The sequence below is a fragment of the Corvus cornix genome, chromosome 9, assembly GCF_000738735.6.
Source record: "Corvus cornix cornix isolate S_Up_H32 chromosome 9, ASM73873v5, whole genome shotgun sequence".
In the NCBI taxonomy this organism is placed as follows: Eukaryota; Metazoa; Chordata; class Aves; order Passeriformes; family Corvidae; genus Corvus; species Corvus cornix.
In genome coordinates, this window is record NC_046339.1 from 12,655,841 (window position 1) to 12,683,720 (window position 27,880).

General features: G+C 37.4%; 1 protein-coding gene across 16 annotated transcripts in view; it reads left to right on the forward strand.

Annotated features, from left to right (window-relative positions):
- DLG1 (discs large MAGUK scaffold protein 1) overlaps positions 1-27,880 on the forward strand; it is a 148,692-nt gene that overhangs the window by 3,632 nt on the left and 117,180 nt on the right. For 15 of the 16 annotated variants that reach the window (XM_039557270.1, XM_039557272.1, XM_039557274.1 and 12 more), the window contains exon 3: positions 11,199-11,365. In XM_039557270.1, coding sequence (XP_039413204.1) covers positions 11,199-11,365 — 167 coding nt within the window. Of the gene's footprint in view, positions 1-11,198; positions 11,366-21,782; positions 22,345-27,880 lie in introns of those variants that run through there. The other variant, XM_019289852.3, reaches the window with a different exon arrangement.

The window sequence follows — 27,880 nt, forward strand, 5'->3', positions numbered from 1 at the left end:
GTTTTAAGTCAATTTCCTTTTATAAAGGCTCAAAAATGTGTGGTATCTTTTCTAGCTTATGATTTCTTGCTTCCAGTTAAAATGACTTGTTACTGATATTCTCATCATTGGTGAGCCGATTTATTATGAGGCCAAAGGAAAATATCCATATATAGAAAATGGGCTAGACTTATTTTCACTTTGGTAAAGTATTTGGTATTTATCTTCAAATAGTGAGATAATAATTCTGCAGGTAAGTTCTGTTCTTAGCTTAGGCACTCTTTTACCTTTTCAGAAGCTACAGGTTCTTGAAAAGGTACAGATATATTTATCTTTTTGAAAATATAAAAAGAAAAACACTTGCATGCAAAAGTAACACTTCTGACAGAAAACATGTGAAGCAGACTTCTGTTTATACACGTAATATTTTTGTTTAATTAAGATCTGCTTGTAATGGGTGTCATGTTGAGGTTTACCATATTTAAATAGACTTCTAAAATTAAAAATATTATAGCTATAGCTAGAAACATGAGTTAGTTTGCTACTTTAAAAGCATTCATTTTCCTGACAATAACTAACTCCCTGTGCACTGGTGTCAGAAAAAGGGAGTTCTAGCAGAGTCGCTACATACACTGGCAATGCAGTTGGCTGTGCTACCCTTCTTGCCTAAAGTGGGGTGTTTTTGTATATATATCTATACACATATATATATAACTTTGTAGCTATGCATATACAGGCTTTTTAGTATAAAATAGCAAATCTGACTAGGGAAGATTCAATGTGTTGAATTTCATTGTGTAAGCAATCTCCTTTGTTTCACTTGGAGTCCTTTTGTATGGAGACCTGCCTTGAAAATTGTGCTTATGCACTGGCGCTCCATAGCACTAGACATCCAGTGTAGGAAATTTTGAATAAAAAAATGTAGTTGTTTCAGTAATCCTTACTAAACCAAAGAACAGCTTCCCCTCATAATCTTGAAGGTGCTTTTAACCATAGTTTGGATGAGCTTTATTGATTGAACAGAACATATTACAAATGCTGTTAATACATTTTTACACCCCAGAAAAGGATGTCCTGTCTCTGAAAATTTTGAAAAAATTGATGATTACATAAAGTAAATTCTTTTTTCAGGTTTCTCAGCAGGGTGATTGGGACTGAAAATTCTAAGAATATAAAACCTAGTCTCATCTCTGTCCATAGTGGCTTTCTGAATTAAATTAGGAAAATACACCTAGATTTTAGACTGAAGTAGACTGGACTGGGTCAGCACGCCCCAAAGATGGTCCACTTTGGAGTGGACTGACCACATTCCTGCTACCTGGTGTGTGATTTCAGCTCTGAGCTGTGTGTGGCAGCTCTGGAGCTCTTCTTGCTCCTTCGCACTTAGTCACCTTGGGAATATTTCCTATACTTGCTGGCTAACTGGAAATTAAACAAAGTTAAACACAAGTTCCTCTTCTGAAATGAAACCAAAAATACTTGCTCTTGGGGAAACCTCAGTATCAACTTTTATTTCAGCAGTACAGTTAATAGACCATATGCCATGATGACACAGTTAACTGCAAATCAGCACGAGCCTTTCCATTTTCAAAGGTTACTGAAGCCTTAGTGCACATTCTTTCAGACTCAGCTGAATAATATTTACATTAAGAATCCAGAAATTATTGTCAATAAGCTGAGGATCTTGTTAGATAGTCAATGAATATTGCTGGGGTTTGTTATTATTATGCTTTTATTAGAGGAAGGTTTACGGAGAATGGGATCTTCTGTAACATTGGATAGTACTGAAATTGTTGCAGGTGCTAAATAGGTTATATTCGCATTGAAATCTAATCCTTGCTGCATTTTTGTGACTTTTTCCCCAGACTGCAGCTTCTGTGAGTCAGTATCTTTGCTCATGTTTGAGGCTGAAACATCCATGCAATATAATTCTTGCAACGTTCAGGTGTTTATCGACTTTCCAGATAAGTTTCCTAAAGATGTACTGTGGTTATGCTTGCTATGGTCTCCTCCGAATACACAAAAGCTGGTCAGTTTTAGAGAAATTTGACTTAGGGCTGTGTTTACAAAGGTAGTTAAGTACCTTCATCCAGATGGAAGGAGGATAAACATTTTACTTGGTGTCCAAATGATTGGAATGTTAATTTAGTCTTTGTAAGTATGTTTCTGCTGTGCAGTTTGTCCAACTGTCCCAGTCTTTGGAAGAACTTCATGTCTTCCTCTTCAAGAAACCTAATAATAAGTGAAATAGTCTCATTGCTCCTCTTTTTTAAAGAGTTACTTACTATTTTGTATGTATGTAGTGTAATTTGATAGCTTGCTTTTTTAAAGTGTTTTCCACCATCTTGCGTGTGCGTGTGGCAGGGCAATGTATTGAATTTTTGGGATTAGGTGCTGCTTTTGGTAGCCTAAAATAGCAAGTAATTAGTAAGTTGAGTAGCTACTGGTATGCAGATAAATAGTATTGTGGCAAAACTTTATCCTTGTGGTGTTGCATTGACTGTGTATTCAGTGTTGAATAGCTGCACTGTAGAATGTATCAGTTGCAGTGTTCTCTTCCCAGGGTTACTATTGAAAGGGTCTGCTGACAAAAAAACCTTGTTAATAAGTCTGCTGTTCATCCAGGGGCTGAAAAGACAGTCAAAATTTTGAATAATTGGAATAGTTTCCAGGTTCTGGGAAAGTTTGCCCTCTGGCCTGTCCTTGCTTTATTTCCTCTGTTCTTTTACCTCTTTTCTCTAGTTGTGCTGCCTGTCTCCTTTCATACTTCTGGGTTCCTGGATTTGCTCCTCATCTCCCTCAACATTTGGTTCAGTGCTGGGTACAGTGTAGAGGAAGGGGGAAAGCATGAGAGAGGATATTTGTCCTGATCTTAGTCCTGCTTCCATGGTGGTCCTAGCAGCAAGGGCAGAACATCTTGTTCAGCTCTGCAGCTGGAATGCCCTGTGCCCCCTGTGCATCTGTTTGCCTGTATATTGAGAGATAGAGCTTGTTTTGGTGCAGGGGGAAGGAAACTTCAAAGAAACCGAACTGTAGCAGCTGACTAGGAGTCTCCTTGCACAGATGGTTTCCGGAATTATAACTAGGCCAAATTTGCAAGATTGTTAAGAGACTGCAGGAGGTGTAGGGCTGACGCTAGAATAACCTCCTTAGCTTCATGTCCTTTCTCCAAGTTAGGGGAGGTTCTAGAGCTCTCTGGTAAAGCTTTTATAGGAATCTTGTCATGTGCAAATATCTTCCCAGCCATGCCCTCAAAACAGCTGACTTATTTTGGCTTGAAATTAAAAAGTCAGCCTAAGACAGAGGAGCAGCAAGAAGAACTTGTGGGCAAATTGTAAAAGCACTGCAACTTTAAGTGGTTTTCAGAAACTTGTGTTAAAATTTGGCTGCAGGAAACACACAAGTGTTAGTGCTGGAGGAGATGCTACTCTGTGGCACACCCAGCCTTGTGTTGCCACTGCTGTCACATAATTACCTTGGAGCTTCCTGTAGGTAGAGGAAACCAATGCTTGTGCTGTCTCATCTAAGCAAAGCTGTGCACTGATATGGAAGCTCTACTTGGAGGGTTGAGTGAACGCATCCCAAAACTAGTTTGATTTTTTGAATGCATTTGTCTGGTGATAAACCTCATCAGCCCTGTACTAACATTATCTATGGGACATACTACAAATAAAACTTGATAGTAAGGTTTTTGTTGCCACTAAAGACAGTAGTAAATATATCCCTTTAAGAAAATAGTACATTTTTGTAGTGGCTACTGGTTTGCAACTGGTGTTGAGATATTTGGGGAGGGTGGATAGCTGGGAGTTCATTTTTAGTTGGATATTTGTTGTGTGTTTAGGGGGAAGTTGGGTGGTTCTTTGGGTTTTTTAGGCTTAGGCTGATGACTAAGTGTGCATGAGGTGATATTAAATCAGAAAGTTTAGACAACAGAATATTGTTGTGTCAGTTTTCATCTGGGTGTGACAGTTTTTCCTACCTTAATTCTGGACATAGAAGACCCTGTGGGTTTCTGAAGGAAAATTGGATAAAGACAATGGGAAGCACTTTTTAAGGAAAGACTGGACATGACACTTGGTGTAGTTGACATGATGGTGTTAGGTCATAGGTTGGACTCAATCTCGGAGTTCTTTTTACCAACCTAATTGATTCTGTGAAGATGTGGTGAAGGAGGGGTTAGTAAGCAAAGAGGAAAATATGAATGAATAGTTTGGAAAGTGTAAGTGGTCAGGTTGGTAAGGAGTTGAATTTGTCTGAGTGTGAAAAGCAGCTAGAGGAATAAAAGCAAACAATTAGATCTGAGGTTAGATGAGGGCAGTTTCAGCTAAGCACCAATTCAGGAGAACTGGAAGTGAAAAATGGAAAATAACATCTCCTGGAATTTGAATTAAGCAAAGAAGTGTGTGCAGAAAGGATATTCAAAGGGTGGGACACAGTTACTGGAACAAGTGGAAGAGCTGGGGATCAGTAGCTGGATGCTGCAGCTTGCAGCAAAGGATCTTGTAGAACAGAACGTGTAGTGAGAAAGCTGCACACAAGTTGCTCCTTAAATTTTTAAGACGTCTTGATTGTGTGCATCAGTTTTAAAGAAGAAATAGTTCCCCAAACAGCCAACCCTGAAAGGGGCTTTACAGAGGTTGTGATGAGGCTGGTTTTCACTTCTCATAGTAAAAATGCATACACTGATTTTTGATCAGACACGCACACCATGACAACACAACCATTAAATACACAAAGAGAGTGGTTACTTAACTCTGGTCATTGGCTTGGTAAATGGACATGAAGCTTTTCTTGATGTTTGTATTTTTTTGTTCATCACTAATCATGCTCTTTTCAGGTTGTGCTTTACTTATATTAAATGGATATTCCTAGCTTGATGTAGCAGGTGAAGTAAGCATGCATGATTGAGCCTTCCTTGGAGTTACTAGGAGCTGCTTTATGACTGAAGAATGAAAGGCTGTAGTGTTGGCAGACTCTTTTGCCTGTTCTGACAGTGATCATGACTCTGTTTTGTCTATACGTTTGTTATGTTGGGCTGTTAAGAATTTGGCAGATACCGTATATCTCAAATTGCTCTGAACTGAAATAGCATGTTGACCTTTGTTTTCCTTTCTAGTAGTTTTAAGGCTTAAGTTTTCAAGTGCTTTGGGTGCTTTGGCAGGAAGCCCTAAGAAATAAAGCTGTCGTTCCCTCTCCTCCTTGATTTAGAGAAGTACTTAATTTATAATGGGATAGCACCTCTTCCTGGACAACACACAGGTAGTCAAATTCTTAACAAACCTGTTTTTTCAAATATGGGTAATGTCATAAACAAAAGCAGGCATTTGCATGTGCTCTATTTAGATCAACAAATGTCTGAGAAGAGGCAGACCAATGAGAGATGACAAAGGAATTGCTTACACGGACTAAACTAAGTCAATTTCTGATGGAATTCATGAACTCCTTGGTTGCTTGCAGGTCTGAGGGAGGGTGGTGTCTCTGAGAGGTTCTCCTGGACAAAGCTGGTATTGAAAAGCTTTGTGTGGTAAAGTCTGTATGGTGATGCAAAGTTATCTAGTGTTTTGCTGTCTTGCTGGCTTTGGCTGAAATTGGTTTGTTCTGCTGTTGAAGACCTATCAGAAAGGAGCACCTGTCAATGTCAGTGCAGAATTAACTAAGTAGCTGAAGCATGTAAATCCTGGTCATGCTGCCATGCAGAAGGACCTCGACAAGCTGAGGAAATGGGCTGACAGGAACCTCATGGAGCTCAACAAGTAGAAATGTAGAGTCCAGCACCTGGGGAGAAACAATCCTATGTACCAATATATACTGTGTGTCACCCAGCTGGAAAAAAATATTGCAAGTAGCGATGTGGGGGTCCTGGTGACAAAAAGTTGAATGTGAACAATCAGTGTGCTTTGAAACAAAAGGTGGTAAATAGTCTCTTGGGCTGCATTAGACAGCCAGCATTAGAATTGCCAGCAGGTAAACCCTTCCCTTTGCATTTTAGAATGCAAAACATGAATTTAGATTTTATAAAAAAAATGAACAAACAGAAAAGAAGCATGAGCTTCCTAAATTAATTCTTGTTCATGTGCAAAGCTGTTAACTACATTAAAACTGAAAACCTTCACATGGGGATACAATTAATACAGCATACACAAATGTGATTGTTAAATTCACGTATATTGTGGTAGCAGTTTATACCCTTGTGTATTACATGATGTAAGGACAACAGTTCACTGGTTTACATGGACAGTATCCAGAGCAGTCTGTTGTAGTAAACGTGTAACTGTTCAAGGTCATGAAATGCTGAGCTTGTGTGGAATTTCCTGGCATTTATTTAAGAAAAATCATCTATAACCCACAAATGGTCAAGATGCTTAAAGTGTAAAAATGCAAAGCCTAAAAATAGTAGGTTACTGTGATCATTAGAGGAATGGTTTCAATTAAAAAAAAAATAAATCACAGAATCATTTAAGGTGCAAAGGACCTTTATGGTCATTGAGTCCAACCTTTAACACAGCATTGCGAAGTCTACCACTAAACCATATCCCTAAGCACCACATCTGCAAGTCTTTTAAACACCTCTTGTGACTCAACCATTCTCCTGGACAACCTTTTCCAATGCTTGACAACCCCTTCAGAGAAGAAATTTTTCCTAATTTCCAATCTAAATCTCCCCTGGCACCACTTGAGGTCATTTCCTCTTGTCCTATCCCTTGTTACTTTGAGACCGGCACTCACCTCAACTACAACTCTGTTTCAGGTCGATAAATAGTAAATGCCAATGAAATTTAATTGGTTCCCTCCATACCATAATACAGAGGTTCAATATCAGAAACCAACATCATGTAAAAAAATTACAGGGAGTTGCTTGATGCTTGTTTGAAAACCAGAACATATCAAAAGACGGTCAGAGAGGAACGGAATGGGAGACTGAGTAAAGGGAATCTTTCCCATGGAGGTGCACAGTGTTGAATGTTTCTTCTTCCTCACTGTTGTTTTGTTGAGGTTATTGTTGTTTGCTGACATATTCTATGCTTCACTCTTTCTTCTCTACTTTGCAGTTGCATTTGAATTTCTTGTATGTACTGTGTATTTTATATATGCTGGATGTTCTTTGTTCTGTTACCCCCTGAAATTTTTTTGCCCAGTTCTCAAGGTTGGCTTCCTTTGACCAGTAATTAGCGGTTGCTGAATTGCTTGTAGACTTGAGGCCTCTGATACCATCCTGTGTCTTTGTTTTCAAGGCCTCTGCTGTCATGCTATGCCTTTGCTCTTCTATGCAGCTTTTTTTTCCTGAGGTCATAGGTAATCCATTCCCTATGGAATAACCCATTTTTATTGGTATGTGTTAGCTGTTACACACACACAGATGTAAATTTGTACCTTCAGCCTGCGTGTGTGCATGTACTTGTATTTATGTACAGCTTTTAGTTAGCTTTGGACAACTGTGTGATGTAACACTGAATGATTTCACATATTTTTGTATACTATTTATGGAATATATGTAGCAAATATTTATTTATGTATAAGCCGTGTGTATTATATATAAAAATATTTATAGAAATAGGTGTTGGCTCACACAGTTGTCTGAAGATAAGTAAAAGCCATGCAAGTTAGATGAGTCTTCTGGTCTTTAGATAATTGGTGGTAGAGTTGGACAAACTAAAACAAAGCTCTGGGCAGGCCAGGACAAGTGCAGAGGCCTGGTTATTCACTTAACACAAGGCCCATGGACTGTTATGAGTAATGCCAACACCTTGTATATAGGGTTGCCCCATTCCCTTAAGAAAATGCTGTTATAGGTATCCCGTCTTTCACTTGCAAAGTTACAAGTTATCAAAAGGTTCACATGTAAGTGGATGCAGGGAATAATTCTGCTCAGCTTAATTGTCCTAGCTGACTATACTAAAATTAAATATTCCTTTCTGTAGGTGCATGTGGAGAACTTGGCTTGGCAATGAGATTTTTTAGAACATGCACTGACCTTAAGTTATCTTGATTACAAGTGTACCCTCTGTTGAATATATAGCAAAAAGTAGCAGACACTGCACATACCTGTACAAATGGTAAGCAGAGGCCTTATGTTGGATTTCTAAGGAGTGGGGAAGAAATTGATCTTGAGGAATGGTGTCATGTTGCTGGTTGGAATCCTTGTCCGTGGAGGCAGATTCTTTAGACAGAATTGATGTAGTCTCTTGAACCGCCCTCAAATACACTTTAGGAAAGAAAAGAATTTGTTTCTGCAGTTCTGCTGTTCTTTTAATTACTGTGTTGTGGTTTTTAGTGAAGCTGGATCTCCCTTGTAAAGTCGATTTGGGTTTCAGTTTGTATTTGGCAGATAACTCTTGTTTGCTTTAAAAGTGAGCAGTTTTAGCTTCTGGCATATCATGTTATTGGTGAACTAGCCTGTTCAAAGAACAAAACTAAGATGAGTGGAGAATATGAGAAGGGGGTGAGCAATACACCAGCAAATGGCTTTTAGAGTAAAAAACCCCAGTTTGTCACCGTTGCTTATCTTTTCACACTACTAATAGGCTAAGAATACAATTTTCCTTTTCATAAGAGTGCTCATTGCAGAACTGGTGGTCTGTCACTTTGTATAGGCTTTTATCCTTTTTGCTGTCAACCATATTTCTGATTTGGCTACTTAATGTGGTTTTACTTGTAGGCAGACCAAATTTCAGGATGGTTTTATGTGTTGCCTACCATTCATCACTTTTTGTCACTTTGGATTCCTAAAACTCTGTGCTCCTATTTTTCAAGTTTCAGCTGTTCCTTTAATGTTCCCCTCTAGTTTTGAAATGTTCCCCATCGGTGTTTTCTTTTGCTGTTTTGTGATACCTGGTTTGAATCAGTTTTCTGTAGCTTAGTTTTCTGTAACTTAGTTTGGGATATAATCTCTCTTGCAATTAATATGGGAGAAAAGTGCTGTAACAAGAAATGGCACATCCTAGCTTGAAGAAGGAATCTGACCATAAATACAACTAAAACTTAGTATTTTACTACCTGCTATTTGTAATAATTAGGAAAATGTTAGAACTTTTCATATGCTAATGTGTCCACACATCATTAACATGTGTTCAGTACATATTCAAATGTGTTGAGGTGATGAAATATTTTTGTGAGCTGATATATAGCTGTAGAAAAGAAGAAGGAATTTTTAGATTTAATTTAGTATGGTTTAAGTTTCTTGCTTTATAAAAGTGTAATTGTCAACTTGCATTCTTGTGGACCTAATGTGTTCAGGGTTCATAGGTGGCTTGCCTATACTTGTACACACTTAATGTTTGCATTCTGAATCGTAAAAATGGAAACTTTTTTTTAAGAAGGTAGATATTATCATATAGATACCAAGTTTCTAGAAACTTTGTGGATTTGGAGCAAGTCCAGGATAAACAGAAACTAATCCCCTCATTAAGTGGTGCATATATGTCTTGCCATCTTTCAATAGCAAGTCTATTGTGGTGTCCTGCATAGAGAAGTGGAGGTGAGGTATGGGAAATGCTGTGCTTTTTGAAATGAGTCGTTCTGCAGGAGGAATAAATGGCTACCTCCGCTGGCAGGGACTTAAAAGGAATAGTAGCAGAATTGAAAATCGGTGTCCTAGATTTCTGTTGCAAAACAGTTGCACAAATAACCCCTTCCCATAAATAATGTAGTGATCTTCCTGGCTTGGTTGCTGTGGATTGCAGCTATAGAATCAACTTAAACCACTGCCTATTTTAATGTACAAAGTACTCTCTGTTGAAGGAAAAAAATCTTTGCTGGGTGTGCTTGATTGATGTATTGATGTTAATGCAGCTGCAAGACAAATTTGCAACTGAGGGAGCTAATGTGAAAGAGATTTAAAGGCAATTTGTATCTCTTAGGCTGCTTTGCTCCTGTATATCTAGGTCACTTAATGTCTTCTGCAACCCTCACTGCTATTTCTTCCAATCAGCAGCGCCAAGAGCAAGTATAACTTTAAAAATTAATGTAAGCTGTTGGTAGGAATTTGACTCTTGTTCAGAGGAAAGATACAAATGGAATTTGAGAATTTCAGTTTTCTGAACTGGTAGAGAGCAGAAGTGCAATGTCTATAAAAACACATAAGACTGGAGTGCCAGCAACAGTATTTGCAACTCTTAGTTGTGTGGTCTTTTTTTTGTGGGATGGCTCTATAAAGGAATTGGTTATTGTGCCTCTGTTACTGACTCTGGGCTGTTGCTAGAAAGCTACAAAACTGCAGCTTAGACTCCTCACTCATGGCTGGGTCCTGTTTCCTTTGGCTTACTGTGTTTGTATGTTTGTCTTCTATGAAGTTGGTGTGATTAAAAATCAAGAGTTTGCAACTCTTGATTTTTACTTTGAATAAGAGACTAAAACCTTTACAGGACAACTTCTTAGTTTGCCCTTCCCTTAGCCTATAGATTCTCTGACTTTTTTTTTTTAAAATGTGTGTGTTTATGGATCTGATTGCAGTTGTGATAGCAGGTTTCATACACCTACACTTCATAGGAACACCTTTGGTGCTTCTTTATATTGCATTTTTTATTGATGCTTCATGTAGTGAGTAGGATGTCAATAAAAAATGCAAGACAGCCAAATTTTTTGTTTCTCAGATGTTTCCAGCTGAGTCTTCAGGGTTATGGAAAAAGCTGTTAACTAGTTCATGAAGGGTAATTCATACTGTTAAGTTTCATCCTATTTCTGTTACTTAGACTGAAAAAGCAGATGATGACCTATCCTCATCAATCTTCCCTTTCCCAACTTCTTGCAGCTTCTCTCTTGCTGATTTCATCAGTATACTTCTATTCTTCTACTTCTGTGATCATTTAGTTGAAACATGTACAAAACAACCTTCTAATATTGCCCTTGAACAGTAGATTTCAGCTAACCAAAGGCTACATTAGTTGAAATTATATTTACCAAAACTTGAAACATGGACACTAATCCCTTCCACTATTCCACTGCAGTTATTTCATGTGCTTCTGCTGTTCCTGCTGCAGCTTGTGCTCCTGGGGTTGGTGGCAGAAGCCCAGAGTGAGTGGGTAATGGAGGCTCTGAGACAGGGGCACAGAGAACGAGTTGTGTGTGCGGTGGGGGAGGTTCATGTGATCGTGCTGATCCCTATGAATTTACCCATGACAGATGAAGCCAGATCTAATCCGTTTTGCAGGAGGAAGATGTAGTTAAAATCAGAATATTAGAGGAACTATCAAGCCTAACTGCAATTTTTTTTACATGTTTAGATATTCAAGAATTTTATGAAGTGACCTTATTGGACAATCCAAAATGCATTGATCACTCTCAGCCATCGGAACCAATCCAGCCTGTGAATACCTGGGACTTCTCCAGCCTTCCAAGCACAACAGTGACATCAGAAACATTGCCGAGCAGCCTTAGCCCCAGTGTAGAGGTATGATATAGAAATCGGTTTTATTTTTCTTGTTGAGACTATTAGTTCAACATTGTTCTCTAAGTTTCCTTCATTTTATAAAATATTAATTTTCAAAGAAAATGTACATTATTAAGATCAATAGTCATAGGGGATTTAATTATTGAAATGTTTAATAACATGTATGCATTTTGCTTAGTCAAAAATTTATAAACTCATTTGTCAAATGTACCATTAAGTGACCATTAAATTGGATTTATGCTTTGATTTTGGAACCTCACTGACAGGTTTATTAGTATGCTTATACTCATCCATGCTCATGACTCTTGAGTCATTCCTTCATTAATTATTTGGGAAATCTGAGACTGTTGTCTTTCTGATTAGTAACCTTTTCAGTCTGATCATAAGAAATTCTCTGCTACTTCTATATCTGTGTTCTGGAAGGACTTGTTTTTGAAAACAATACGCAGCCATTTGTCACTAGTGAATGGTGAGAAAAATGAGCAGGAAAATGCTCACTGTTGTACATTTTTCACTAAAGCAAAATCTCCCTGATCAGTTTAAACTTAAAATGTTGACTATTTTCACATCAGAGCTATTATTTGTCCCCAAAGAGGTGAACCCTTGAAGTGTGCCCTGGAAACTGACACCACTGGAAAAAGTGTGTGAGTTTCTCAGTAACTGAAGCCAGTGCACTGTGCTGGTCCATTTTCATGAAATGATTGTGGAGCTCAGGAGGAGCCCTGGGAGAGATCAGCCAAAGGACTGGTGCTGCAGCCTGTAGGGAAGCTTGGGAACTTGTACTACTCAGCAAGATAAAGTGGCTGGGATGTCTTAGTGAGTGAACCTTTATCAGGGGCTGTTGGGACTGTGTAAGAAGGTTCACTTAGCTGCAGATCATTAGTGTGTGATGTGCTAATGAGTTTGTACAGTTAAAAAAAATGCTTGTGCTCATTGTAGCTTTTTTCAAATGTGTCATATTGAAGCTAGTATGAAATACATCAGGAATGCTTTAAAAGAAGCTATAGAGGAAATCCAAAAACTTGTATTCTTTTGGAAAGTAAAAAATGGTGAGTAGGTAAAAAGGTCAGCCAAGCCAGGGGCAAGACTTATATATTGCCAAGAACAGCCATTAAAATATCTTTACATGAAAAACTGAGCAGCCTAGGCATACTGTCTTTTTCAGGTTTGTAAGTAATTGAACACTGAGGAATTTAAATTCTAGTTGAACTTGCAATGTGGGAATAGATTATTTTCTTGTTTGTGAATCTTGGTTACACAAGATTATTATTAAAATTTAAATTTTATATGTCTGTGGAATCTACTACCTGAAATTGCATTGAGAAGGCCACTGTCATTGTAGTCACCCTAATGAATTGTCATTGGAGGAAATGGGGTAATGCTGGAGTATATGAGAAATAGCATGGAAAAGGCTATTGTGCTATTTACCTGTATGCCATCATCTAAATCTGAGGCTTAGAGCTGTAGAACATCCCTTTTTGAAGGTATGGTGGGAATGGCACCTCTTAAAAGCAAGAGCAAAAGGAGCTGTAGTCAAGGAGAGGCAAGGCTTATTTTGTCTACTGAGATGTTTTGAAATAAGCTGGTTCTATTTCATGTTTGCATGTGCAGAGAACTTAATGAGGCAATTTGGGAGTCATTGCAGTTGCCCTTAGTCATGGAGGATGCATGAAGTTCCCAAAAATGGCGGATGGACAAATGCCATCTTTTAAAAAGGGAATACATAGGAGTAAGGCAGGAGAGGAGGATTTAGGTTTAACAGGTACAGTGAATGATTCCACAGTTTTTTAGTAGCTCCTTGAAAGTGATAAAGGAGCCAAATAATAGCTCTTATAGTTGTTGATGACAGTTTTTTCAAACAGTTTCTTTCTATTGTGGTAATCATTCTTGTGGTAGGAAGAAACCATAAATGTGATAAATTCTGACTTGAGTAGAACTTTTGGCATGGTTTAACAGGCTATCTTTTGAGATAATATATCAGTTAAAGTTTCTCAAAAAATGCATCCTAGGGTTGGGTTTTTAGTGAAAACATCCTTATTAAATTAGAAATTGAACCATGGGAAGAGAATGGTATGTTACTGCTTCATCAGCTAAGACTAGAATGAAGCCTTGGGCAGTTGAAGTAATTAATGTCCTACATTTTGGCTGAACTAATAGAAGTTGAATAGCTAAGAATTGGTTTCTCAGAAAAGGTCTGGGTAATTTTTGAATCTTAAGGTGAGTCAACCATGGCATGTTAATAGATGAAAAGAACACCTTACTGACATAGGTATGGTGTAAAACTATTCTATTCTACTTGGTCTGCATAAGGCTTTGCTGGAGATATTGTCAAATTTGAGGTATCATGGTGTGAAAAAGATGTTTGATTTCAGTGCTTAGAAGAGAGTGACATGGAAGATGTCATCTTGGAAAGAAGTGAAGACCGGGATGGTTTGGTGTTGCTTGAAAGAATTGGACACTTAATTGGGAAGAGAAATTTCCTGTATTTATAGAATGTGAAAAAGAAATATTTTGTTTTTATACAAGATGTGCTAGGCTTACACTATAGAAATAGACTTACAAAAGCATTTAATGTGTTTTTCTGAGCACCAGAATAGCATAGTACATGGCCAGTCTCCCTTATTGAAGGTCTTTTGAGGCAGCATGATGGTCTTAAAGGTCATAAATGTTTTTGTTTTGTTTTGGTTTTTAATCCCTGTAATGCACCTGGGAACAGTGTAATGGACTTGAGGATTCATGTCCCTACCAAACCATTTTGTTATTAGTAAACATGCTTCAAATTCTAGCAGCCTGCACTTGAAGCACATATTTGCTGCTATGAGATTTGTCTTATGATGTTGCCACTGTAGGACGTTTTGTGCTTCCCCTATAGGAGAAGCAGATGTCCGAAGTGGGGAATAGTTTGTGGTGTTAAATCCATGCTTTGTGATTATTCACTCCCAGCCCCTGCAGAAACGGTTTGCAGCCCTATACAAGGGTAGTGTTGTCCCTGTATCTTTCTATGTTGTACATGAAGGTGTGTTTTTATTCTCATGTGCAGTTGGACTGCCAGGACTTGTCCTTGACACTGCACCAATGACACCAGGCACATTGTCATGGCAAGGTCACTAATGCATTGAAAGAACTGCCTGATTTGGAAAGGCTTACCAGAGACGTGTCTGTTCTCAGATGCACTGTTTACTTCTCCACTACAGTCTGGTGGCCATGCTAGTGTTACCTAACAGAACCTGATATGGTGTGGATTACTTTGTTATTTTTCTAAGTGGCCCAGATTTGAACATTTATGACAAAGCTACCCATCTTCCTTCATATTTTTTGTCTTGAGTATCATGTGAAAGTCACTATTGTTTGACCTTCAGTATATGAAGGTCAGGTTTTAGTTTTACTTCCAGTATTTAAAACCACTGTATTTGTACTTACAGTATTTAAAACCATTTGCATATATTGGTGTTGATCCCAGTTCATGTGAAACTGAAAGCAAGCTTTTCTCGCAGTCTCTGTCACTTACAGTAAATGTTACCTTGTATTTCATTAGTTAGAGTACTGTTTCCATGTTAAATCGTAAGGTGAACAATTTTGAAAAGTGGTAGTTTGGTGTTGGTTTCTTTTTCTTTTCTCTAATATATCCAAATGTCCAAATATATATATATAATCCAATAAATATATATATATAATCCAAATATATACGAAAACTGTTACATAAACATATAATCTTATACCTTTTTATTGACCTTAATTCTTTCTTCTTCAGTGACTGGTTTTTTTATCTTTATATACCTGCTTGGCAATACTTTTCCTTCAATATTTTAAAATTTAATAAAAATTATGAGGAGAAATTTAGCATGCTTGCTATATGTAGTATGTGAAAATTTATGTTTTAATGCTCAATGCATTTTTGGTTTTGGTAATGCTTTTTTTAGCTACTTAGCGTTTTTTTAAAAAGTTCTTTTATATTTGGCTTTAATAAACCCAAGGGAGTAATAATTCTGGTATGTGTTTAAGCTAGCTTTTAAATTATAAATTCTCACTTTTCAGACTTTCAAGGCTGCTGTCCAGTTCAGTATTAGTTCATTAACCAGACTCAAGCAGATTGGAACACTTCATGCACTTTGAGATTATTTTAACTCTATTCTGTGCCTTGCCAGGCTGGTGAGTTTGCAGGTGATAAGCATGGGATGTTTTTCTTCTTGCTTGGACATTGTTAGCCTTTGAAGTAATGTATTTCAACCCTGTTTCTTTTACCTTGCTGATATTTTTTTGCTGTAGTTACTGTGGACCAAAATAATATTCTTCCAGCTGACACTTTGATGGTATATGTGAGAGTTGCTGTGAGAGTGGGAATGTAATGCTCCCCTAAAGAGATTAAGGATTGAATTACAAGAACTTTCTACACAGCTGACTTTGGGAATGACTTTTTAGCAATGTGTGGTTGTGTATATACATAGAATAGTGGTATACAAGCTTAGGTTGCCTGAGGACTTCTAATGGCACGTAGCCTACTTCTGTTTTTTCCTTCCTACCTCTGAATCCAAAGACTGGAGTTTGTATTCCCCATAGGTTGTGTATTAGAGAAAGCCAGATTGCAAGTTTTCCTGCTCATAGCAATCTGTTTTCTTTTCCATGCTCTATATTTCCCGGAACATTATTTAACAGTTTTATTTGTTTCAATCTCCAGTACAAAATTATGGGAAAAAAAAACACTAAAAAAAAAAAGTGATTCAAGAAAGTGATAAAGCAGGAAAGGAATGTTAATCCTTTCAGTACCAGGAACTAGTTTAAAAAAGAAATATATGCAATCTGAAAAGGACGAATGGTTCATGCCTTTTCCTTGTGTGCATTAAATGCTGAGCTCAAGTGTGCCTGGCAAAGCGAACAAATCTGAAACAAGATCTCGGCGCTGTGTGAGAGCAGAGCCTGTACGGGAGGGAGCGGCTTCGGGAGCTGTTTGCTGTGATCTGTGGTGCCATCTGCAGGTGGGACACTCGGTGTTTGACAAATACGCGGTGAAACTTAAATCGCTGGAAGAAATCTCTGACCTAATTGAGTAGTGTATTGCTAAGGAAATAGTAGTCTTGTGACAGTCTTTTTTCTCTTTAAATCCGTAGGATTTGTTTTAGTATTTTGATTGTTTTAAATCAGAGAAGTTAAGATGTTTGCTGTTTAGCTTGAATTTAAAAGTAGCCACAATCATTTGATTTTACATGTTGAAAAAAACCGCCACTGAACAATGTCTCAAAGGAAATTTTTTGCCTTAGGACGTGGAACTCAATCTGGAGTCTCTTACAGTTGCATGAGGATACCTTTGTATTTAGTGAGTAATGGTGTCTGAAGGACTTTGTTCTGATCTGTGGTTTTCCCATCTATCTGCACTTGCCAATGTGTTTAGTGTCTGGCATGTAGAGACTGGCTAGCTCACCCTCTTCTAGAGCCTTTTGCCAAATTCTTTTTTTATACAAAGAAAGCAAAAGAGGAAGTAAGGAAACAGCTGATAAGTCTGCAATTTCAGCTAAAATTTGATGCCAAGGCAGAGTGGACAGGAAACTCGCTAAACATCTTGCAATTACAAAATAACTCAGTATCACCTAGGAGGTCAGTTACATTGTGAAGGATTTTGACTAGCTAAGTCTTGAAAATCTCAAGAACTGGAAATGCAAAACTTTTCTGTCAGTCTTTTCCAGTGCTTGAGTATCCTCATGGTGAAAAAGCTTCACCCTATTTTTGATTGAAATTCCTGTTTCAATTTATTTGTAGTTTCTAGGGTTTTTCCATCATACAACATGGACTTGAGTTTGTCTTCTGACATCCCACTGTAGGTACTGGAGGGCTGCTTTTAGGTTCTGCTGAACTCTTTCTCCAAGCTTAAACAAGCCCTGTATCCTCATCCTCTCTTTAAGGGTCAAGTCTTCCAAAAACCCTCTCAATGTCTTAATGGCCCTCTGCAGAACTTGCTCCACATTGTCAAAATCCTTGTATTGGGGCCCTAAAATGGAATGCAGTATTCCAAATGCCCCTAGTGGAAGTGCCAAGCAAAGGGGAATAATAGAGTTTTATGTTACTACTGGTTGTGTTTCTGTTAATGCAGCTCCTGTTCTCCTTTGCTGTTAAGGCCTGCTGCGGCCTTGTGTTTGGTTTGCTCAGTATCTGTCAACATGAATATTTTGGAAAGGGATAAAGTTAAGCTAACATCATTTTCACCTCCAATATGGGAATTGGCTTTGTTTACAAAGCAGCCAGTAACGTCTTCTTAACCTCTCTAAAAATGTGACAGTTTTGTATAACTTCTTAATAAGATAAGCTAATGTAGACAGGAGGAAGGAATTTGGGATGTCTAGTTTCTAGTGCAATGAAAAAATCTATGTTTAATCAGTAGCCGTTTGTATTCAGGATGGAATGGTACATCAAGCAGTTAATCAGAATCTCAGAGGAAGCCTTGTGAGGAGATACCTGCAAATGTAGAGTACATTATTAAAGTGCAGGATGCTCTAGTTCTGTTTTTCTGTTTCTGAATTTTAACTGCAATATCTTCATCTGGATTTACAAAGTCATTCTTACCTGTTGTATTAACAAGCTGTTCCTGTGAAAGTCCCCAACCTATTGTACTATGTTCAAATACCTTCTTTGCTTTAATATTTATAAAGATTCAGTTTTTTAGCTTGATAATATGCTATATCTGATTGCTGTGCTCCTTGTTATTGTACTGGTCCTTTATGCCTGTATCTGTATGTGTGTATTGCCCATTATTTATATAATCTCCTTTGCTGCACACATGATGTGCTTGTTTTGTTTCAGCACCAATATAGTCCTGGGTTACTCAGAAGCTTTGCTTTCTCTGTGTTAACTTTACAATGAGGAAATGATATTTGGTTTGCTATGTATTTTGCTTTCAATACTTGAAATCCAGGCTGTTTGTACAAAGAAAAGAATGTAAGTCTTGAATGAAAGCTGAAAAAGTCTTCCAGGGGCAGGCTTCTGGTGAAAGTGAATGCAAAAGCAAATAAACAAAATCCCCATGCTCTGTTCGGGGTGTGTATACAAGCAATAAAACCCTATTATTTCTAAATTTCTCAGTTTAGGAGTAAATAGACAACTTGCAAATTCACTTTTTAAAAAAATCTAATAATTACATCTTGCAGCCAGGTTCAAAGATAGCTATATAAATTAATTTATGACATCTTACACTTTTAGTGCTTTCTTTACTAAAGTAGCTGAGAAAATGCTTGCAGTGATGATAGTGCTTGATGTTTACTGAGTCTTTGATATGTCTCCTCAAATATGCTGAGGTTGGGCATTTGACATCCCCTTGCGAAGCTGAGCTGAGCCTGCTTCTCTGGTTACACCTGTGACAGCTCTGTGTTATGTGGCTTTTCTCATAGAATCCAAGAGCAAATTAGCATTTAAATAACCACATGCACTTTTAAATTTGTGAATAGATTAAGAAATTATTTATCTGCAAAATCAGTATTTTCCAAAGCATTGTTTTAATTTGCATGATTTATTTCTATGTGTAGTTCATCTGTGCATGAATTTTCCTTTATTTAGTTATCTGGTGGCTTTGTAGATAGAATCTTCCACACTGGAAAAAGAATAAGCCTGTGAAGGTACAAAGAGTGACTGCCAAACATAACCTAAAAGAATTTATAAGTAATTTTTCTTGTCTTGAATTAATCTCTTACTTTGTGTTTCTCACTTGAGAATCATCCTTTTTTTTTTAATATTAATGCCATGAATAGTGGTGAATGGAAATGCACTTTTTCCTTCTGGCCAAGCTGTATAGAATAGTTGTTACTGGTTGTTACTGAGATCACTTGGAGCTGACGGGACAGAAGGATTTATTTTTAATAAGGTTGAATGACATTGAAGAGATCACAATGTTTCTCACAAATTCAGTAGAATAATAGTTTTTTTAATGACTAACAGCACTGTGTGAAAATGTCTTACTCTTCAGTGCATGAAAGGATGACTTTTCATGCATTTCATTATTTTGATTCAAGTTTTGGTGTGTTCTTTAATATCTTTCTTTTCCTTCTCACAATATGGTTCAAAGGAAAGAAGGTTCTAAGTTATTTTATTAAATTGTTTAATTACAGTAGTTTTACTTCTGAATTTTTTACCTATTTCTCATTTTGAAAAACTTTCTTCTGCTCTCCAAAATTTAACACATGCTTGCCCATTCAAGGAGTTTTATAATTTGCTTTCAAAAAGCTGTATTATTTTTTTGTATGAGAATGCTAAACCTCCTGAATATTTGAGCCTTGGTCAATATTTTTTGAATGTTTATTTCTTCTACATACAGTATTTCCAGTGAAAAGTCTGCAGAAACTGCTTTAGGGCTAGGAAATACTTATTTTATCCATAGTACTCTTATTTTTGAGTCCTTCTCTCTCTGTGCACTATATTTATGAAAATGTGTATTGGTGTTTGCCACAAAACTTTTTGGTGTACTGGTATGGAATTTTTTCCCCTGTGTGTGGACATTGTTAGCTGAAGATGGATCTTGGGAGAACCATGTGCAGTTACCAGAAGGACTTTTAATCCATTGTAGTGGTGCAGTGCTTGGTAAAGGGCTCTAATGTAGCTTGGCTGTACATCCTGCTCCGATTTGTGCAGTGCATGCTTTACTACTTTTCAAGCACACTTTTTATGAGATGACTTTCTGTCTGCCCTGAAGTGTTTAGGGTCCTTGTTCAAGGTGAGCAGCCTGATCCACAAATCCTCAGCAAAGAAATGCTTTTTCCTTACCTCTCTGGATAGGTCTCTTCTACGTCTCATGGTCTGCATCGGCAACTTGAAGGATGTTACATGCTTGTTATGACAGGAGTAATGGGTCTTGTTGGAAGGATGGTGGTGAGTGCAAGAGGAGAGAAATGATATGATAATGATCCTTAGTTCTGAAAGCGTCCCGAAGAAGGCAAGAGAATGGAAAACTGAGAATAAAAGTGATTGATTCTGAACCTAAGCTAATTGTAGCCAGGATTAGTCTGCAGAAGCTTAATCTTGAACCAAGGTGGCTGATAGAAATTTCAGTGATGAGCAGGATCGTTAATCTTTGCCCTTCATGGACAGAGCATGAAGTTTCATGCCAGGTTTCCATGTGCTCTTGGGATTCCTAGAGCTGTTTGTGCAAGAAATGTACATTTGGACTTGACTGCATGTCTTGTATTAGTCATTGAAGATGTTTCTGGCCTGGACACTGGATATGTGCCAAGTTACCTAGAAATGCATTTCCTTAGTTTTCCTTACCTTTTTGAATACTAGCACTTTGTTAATTTCTTGGAACCGTACAGTTTTCCCAAAAGAAGACTTGGGAAATGCAAGAATAATTTCTTTGTGAGGTACCTTGTGTGCATTCAGCTGTGAAAGTAATCCCTCCCTCCCTTTTCTGACACAGGAATGTTTCATCAGCTTAACTTGTGCTTTTTTGTTTTTTCGAGTTAGAACTTTTAGCCTTCTGACTGGGTTCAGCCAGTTTCAGCAGTCTGAAAGATGCATAGTTTTCCCACTGATGCTTTGTAGCAGTGAGAACTTCACCTAGGTGTTCACAGCAGAAATTCTTCACAGGTTTTATACACAGTGTAAAAATGAAAAATATCTCTGGCTTGACTTGGACATACAAGGTAAAAATCATAGTCTTAGTGGTTGAATGGTGTAAGATTTATCTTAAAATTCCATTCAAGTTTGTCCCATAAAGATATCACCTGCCCACAAAATAAAATGCGTGATTTTGGAAAGATTAGTTTCCTTATATAGCAGGTCACCCCCTTCCCTGCCTCTAGCAGCCCCCCACACCAGACCACTTCTCCCAGTATGTATGGAAAAGCTGGGGAATCAAGTGGAGCAAAGTTGCAGAAAGCTTGAAGGGAGTGTTGTAGATACACAGTGTATTCTAGAGTTGTTTTGATGCAAAATACAGTCAGTTGTACATATTGGGTTAAAAGCAAAATGATGCAGATAAGATTTAATAGCTTGAAATTACTCATTGAATTTTTTCAATATACTTCATTTTGTTTGCAGCAAAGGTGTTAGTGGGGCATCTAATAGGACAAGATAGTGAAAACTGAGTTTATGAGCTGCTTTCAATGCTTCTTGTGGGAAACTAATGTACTAAGGTTCTTACCAATGTATGGAACTGTCAGGTTAGTGTTTCAGAGTACACAGGATGTTGTTTTGTGCCCAAGTGTTAGACTTTTCCCAGCCGTGCTAATTAGGCTAAGAAGACAATGCCTGCGCATACAAACTTTGCCTTGTCACTGCATTACAGCCTTAGAAAAGGAAATGAAATTCTAGGTTAATTCAAGGCTCAAAATAGCATTTCTCCTGCAATATGCATTACTCTTTCCTTGCCACTTTCTTCTCTCCCTGATCTACATGGAATATTCCATTCATTACTGCTTAGGAAATCAGTTATTTTGCAGTCTGCAAATGCTGAAATGACGTTAGAGGAGAAATACTTGTTTGCAACCAAAACTATTTTTGAACAAATGCTTCATTTTAGAAATTGTAACCAGCTAAGAAAAGCTGAATTGAGATTTTTTGCTGTAAAATAATTTTGTATTGCATTTCATCAAATGATTCCCTGTGATGCTCATGTGTTAGGTAATCCTGACAGAGGAGTATATGAAATAGAATACGAGGAGGTACTTAACTGGTATGGAATAGGATTTGACATCTTTTGTAGAATATTTTCAAGGATACATTTAAGTTTTTCAGACATAGATAACCAAAATAGGTTAAGAATTTTTCATGAAACTTAAAGCATCTGTATTTTAGCCTGCTGCTTTTTCTCCATGGTGTTTCTACCTCTGAATGAATCCAAAGGGAAAGCTGGCACTCACTCAACTGTTTTGACTATTAAATAAGTGTGCTTTTTCTCATTCTGTTGAGATGGTGTTTAGCTGTGACTGAAAATAAACCTTTTAAATGTTTGGAAATATACCTGCTATGCTGAAACGATGGATTGCTTATGCATTGTAACAACAAAGGTAAGACGATAAAGCTTTTGATTAATGCCTACAATCTTGGAAGTTCTTGTTGAATCTTTCTTCCAGTTTTTACTACCTGTAATGAAAATGCCTTGATGGTTTTCTAGTGTTGATTTTTTAAAAATCTTTAAACTGCACAGATAGTCAAAATAAATTCCGTAGTTGTTGCTAAGAACAATTATAGATGTTAATGCTTTGAAGAGCTAATTATGCACATATTGAAAAGTGTAGTAGAATGATTTTTTTTTCCTTCATTCTGCAGTAAGACACCCTTTTGTAAAAATTCACTGTCTTTAAATGTGCTAAAATAGTAGTTTGCTTTTTATTCCAGAATAAGGAATTCCAAATGATATTTTACATAACCTTTATCAGGACATGTTTAAAATAATGGTCAAAGAGAAGAAGATGAATCTGGAAAGTCGTGTTAGGGATGGATATATTTCAAAATGCTTTATTATTTTGACATCTTGCTGCTTTGAGATGAAGACACCCAGATAACTTAGTGTCATTACTTCTGTGCTAGGATAAAGTTTTATTTAAGTTTTTTTTTAATGCAGTCCACCTGTAACTTCTAAAGATAAAATCTGATGCATAAACGTAATATATTAGTACTGTGCTTGTGAAATATTGACTTGGTGAGTTTGATTTTTTGGAGGCTTTATTTTCCTTCAAGTAGTAAAATTGTTCCGTATTGCTCCCCTTTCCCTGGATGTTGGAATAATTGCTAGTTTAATTTTTTTTGACAAACTGATTTAAGTTCTAGCATTCTTCTGGATAATTTTAAACCATAAAACTTGCTTATACAAACACACTTCTCAAGAAGTAGAATAAAATTGAACATCTTTGAGACTGTTAGGTGGATTTAATGATAGCTTTTATAAAAGAAAACATCAAGATTCTTACCAGGTTGTTTGACACAAGGAAGCAAAGGCTGACTGGAATGAGTGAATTACTTTGTCTCTCACCAGCAAAGGAGTATTTCTGGTGTCTGAACTGTCACAGTTTTTTTAGAAGTGAAACAAACCCCTTTAAGTCATGTCTGACTGATATTAATTTGTGGCATTTTGGCTTTATTTATTTTAGAATATTCTCTTTTATTACGGTGAGATTGGGATTGGGTGTCAATTGCTTCGCTTCAGTTATATTGATATGTACCTTAATTTTATTGTGCTAGTTTAAAAAAAGAAGGGGAGAGGTAGAGCTGTCATTTTTATAACTAAAATGCTCGACTTCAGTTTTATTTTGTGCATTTGTTCACCTTCACATATCTACTTGACTAAGAGCAGAAAGACAATTTACATGGAAAGTTAAGCCAACAGAAAACATATTCTGTGAAAAAAAAGTTGTTTTTTAGTATGATTGGCCTGGCGCTGTGGGTGCTAAGAAAGTAAGACTGCTCACAGAAATGTTGCTTGGGAGAGGGAGAGATCATCTCTGCACAGCACAGACTTACATGGGCTAAGACTGATGGTGCATTTCCACCTGGAGTTATCAGAACTTAATCCTTCCTGCCTGCTTCTTGTGAAGTTTTGGCCTCATTTAATGAAATGCTGTAGTACCTTGCAGCTTCAGCTAAAGGTGTTTATTTAAAGTGGGGCTTAGGAAAGAACTGTTTGCTTCCCTGTGTATCCATGTATATCTGATTACTCAGAAGTTGTAGTCTAATGAGAAGAACATTCCTTGGTTTTGTGCATAAACCTGTATTTCAAATCTCAAGGAAAATCAATGCATGTAAGTAAGGCAATTTTGCAATCAACATTAATGTAATGTATGATAGGATTAGTAAAAATGTTAAATGCTTCCCCTTTTTCTACCTTGAGCAGAGGAGTATTTGAAACAATTCATTGTTACTCTTTATTTCTGACTAGGGAAAAGAAGAATTTGGCCAGTGAGATGAATTTTCTCATGAATTTGAGAAATCTTTTGTAATCTGATCTTTGATATTTCTGTTTTATTATTCTGCTTAATTCAGAATTCAGATCTAATTACAATAGGTGAACAGGTCCTTAAACTCATTCCTGTCCTGTCTTTAAAGGTCTAACTGTTTTACTTTGCCCAAATCTAGTGCAAAGAATACTGATTAATACAGTATTTTTTCCTCCTTATGTGGGCACATTGGTTTGATGTAGGTAGGCAAATTTGCATCACTGCAACCATGGATACTATTAAGAGCAGGCACGTGGGCTGAGCTTACAGTAATGATTTTTATTTAAGTCACAGTTTTAAATGAGTTCATGGCACTTAAAAATACAGAATATGAAAAGTCTTTGATTTTTCCAGAAAAAGCCATTTTTAGCAGTCATTCTTAACTTTGTTCCATAGTATACTTTCAGTAAAGCAGTAGAATTTAAAATGACAGTGATCTAAAATAGCTTTAAGTAATATGTCTAGCCTGACAAGTGTGAAAAAACAATGCTTTTGTACCATTTTTATTTCAAAATACTAAGAAGCATCCTGCCTGGACTGCATCAGAGCAGTATCAGTGTGGTCCAGTCCTTGTTTCTGACAGAAGCCAAACTCCAGTATTTCGGGAGAGGGGAAATGTATAATACATCAACCTGTTACTAAGGGAGAAAGATGAAGGGTTTTTTTCCTAAGTTGTAAAACTTAAGCCGTGAGACCTCATAAATTCTAAGTGAGCTCAGTGGTGTGGCTGCAAGGTACCTGACCACAGGAGCACAGCTACAGCTGGCATGGATGAAGTGGGAAAGGTGACAGTGAGTTTATGTGATTCCTGCAGCTTTCCTCACTTGGTTGTGCATTTCACTGTCATTCAGAGTCCCATTGTTATAGAAAGTTTTTGGAATTTGCCTCAGCTTAAATGAATTGTGCATAATTGAATTTTTTTGTGCTGAAAGTGATCTTTTCCAACCATCTGCTTAAAGAAGGGGCAGCATCAACTCAGACCAGGTCACTTAGGGCTTTGATTAGGTCTTGTAAGCCCCCTCAGCCTTTTTGTAAGCCACTCAGTTTAAAGTTCTCTCCTCATGCTGTGCACAACAAGGGCCCAGTTTTGTTTTCTTGGTGTCTCCTCTTAGACATTAGAAGGCTGTTATCAGCTCCTGCCCAGTGCCTTTCTCTGGGTTGAACAAGCCCAGTCCCCTGAACCTTTCTTCATTGTGCTTCAGCCAAGTGACCATCTCGGTGCTTTTCCACCGTACTTGATCCTATATTCCAGGTCCAACAAGTGTTTCAAGAAACATAAAGAGAGGTTGCAATGCAAGTTTTAACCTTCTGTGTTATGTACTGTGTGCATAAAACCTGAAAGCTTCGATGTTGGTAGGAAGTAAAATGTGAGAGACACTTGTGTGAAAACTGAAACAATTAAAAGCGAAGCTTTTATGTATAAACTTGATGGAAAAATTATTTGGTGGGGCCAAAGGAATTTGCTTTCTTAAGTGAAGGAACAAAATACAGAATTTTGAATTTAATATTGTAGATGAGATGTAAATGAGTTATATGGGAAATTATTACACTGAAAGCTTAAGAAATACTTTCAGTACTTAATAGTACACAACAGCTCTTCCAAGTTGGCACATGTGAATGGTGTGTCGTAATGGGGTTTGGCCAAGGACTTCATTTTGCCAACATTCCATGTCCTCACTAAAAAGCTAGTTGCTGTGGATAAATCACAGATATCTGGTGAGCCAGTTGAGTAGTGCTATTAGTAAATCACCTGACTTTGCTATGTTATCTGGTTACAGTGTTGAAGAAAAGGATGCAGAATCAGTCACAAAAGCTTTGGGAAGTGAAAAAAATGGTGCAACTCTAATGTTGGCAGCATCAGCAGATGGTATGATATTGCTCTTGCATGTGAGCTTGATGTATAATGCAATGCCAAAGAAACAGCTGCCTACTAGATAGTTGAGAAGTGTCAAAATCAAGAATGGTTGCCTATATTCTAAAGGATTGGCCAGCTTTCATGTGGAATAGGAGACCAAGTGTGTGAAGTATGTTTGCTGTATTGGGTTTAAAGGGTATTTGACAAAAGCAATGAGGAATACAAGCCAAGAATACTGACCTTGTGGTCATGCCAGGAGAAACAATGTCCCAACTGCCTGTATTTGTGGTTGTGAACAGCCCTTTAAAAAGTTTGAAGATTTAATATACAGAATGAACTTTTGCAGAGGGTCATGCTTCTAATCTCTACATGGCAAATAAAGAAGCCCAGTGCAACATCAGATAGCTGCTGGGTAATTCTAGAGGTTGTAGCTAAAGAGATTAACAAATACTATATTTTGGATTCTGTGGATGGAACTGAAAGTGGCTTCTCTGAGTTTTGAAGATGAATATGTTTGAAGGTGATAACTGATGGCACCAAGAGCGATGCAGGTGGCAGAGTGATGATGGAGGAAATGATGAAGGGACCTGATATGCAAAATCTGAAAAGCTGTATGAAGAAATATGAGAAAATAGACTTACTTAAGGCAAATCATTAGTAGAAATTTACATTTTTACTGTGTATTGATTACAAGGACATAATAAGCTTTCTGCATTTAACTTCTTTCTAAGGGAGTTCTCTGGATTTCAGAGTTCTCTTTCTGTTAACATGGTTTTTGGTATTCTCCCAACCAACAGCAGTTTAAGACTCAAGAACTTCCTGAGCCAGAAGCACCTGTTCTGTAGTATTCTTTGGCTTTCCCTTACGTGGATTTTCTAGTCTCATCAAAATGCACATAGAATATAAAACGAAGGTATAAATCTGTGGTGTTTTCTTCTTATACAAAGCATCTTCTAAGATAATCTTTGTTTACTTGTGCTTGCTTGCTCTTTCTAAATGGCTGCAGGTATACAGGGTTGTGTAATTGATAACCTGGCAGTTATTAGGACTGTGTAGTTATTCAGGCAGGCAGCAGTGATGTTTATATTTGTGTTCTCCAAGAAACTGGATGCCATGCACCCGAGATGTTTATATGAAGCTGATGAATCTTACATGAAGATCTTGTGTCATTGTGTGTGTTTGTACTTATTTCTCCCTCTGTTTTAAATGTAAAAGCTGCTAATTAATACTAGAAATAAGTGATAAATTAGTTATATTTGGCTATTGCACTAGTTCTGGGAGTTGGACTGACTCTGAGAACATGGTGTGGAATATGTTTAGACTGGAGATGCTGGATACAGTGGCAAAAAATCAATCCTACAAATAAAACCCCTTCAAAGAATTTTCTCAACTCCATTGCCTATGTGGAACTGTGTGGGTTTCAAAGGAGCTGATGATCATAACCTGAGTAATTTTCCAGGTATTAATGGCAGCAGAGAGTTGAAGCGTTCATTCCTGATCCCTTTTGCTTTGCTGTCCTTGTTTACTACAGGAGAAGAATTCAATCTATTGCTTCATGAGTGACAATGAAACCCAGTTGGTGCTACTGAGAATGCTTCTGCCCCTTTTTGTTCACTGCTCACCTGCTAGGAACCTGGTAGAACTCTGTATGCTTTTCTGCTGGCTACTGAGTTAAAACAGCTCACGGAAAAGTCAAACAAGCACTAGACCTTTTGAAAGATAGCTGCTGGGATGGAGAGTTGTTAACTGTTGAGT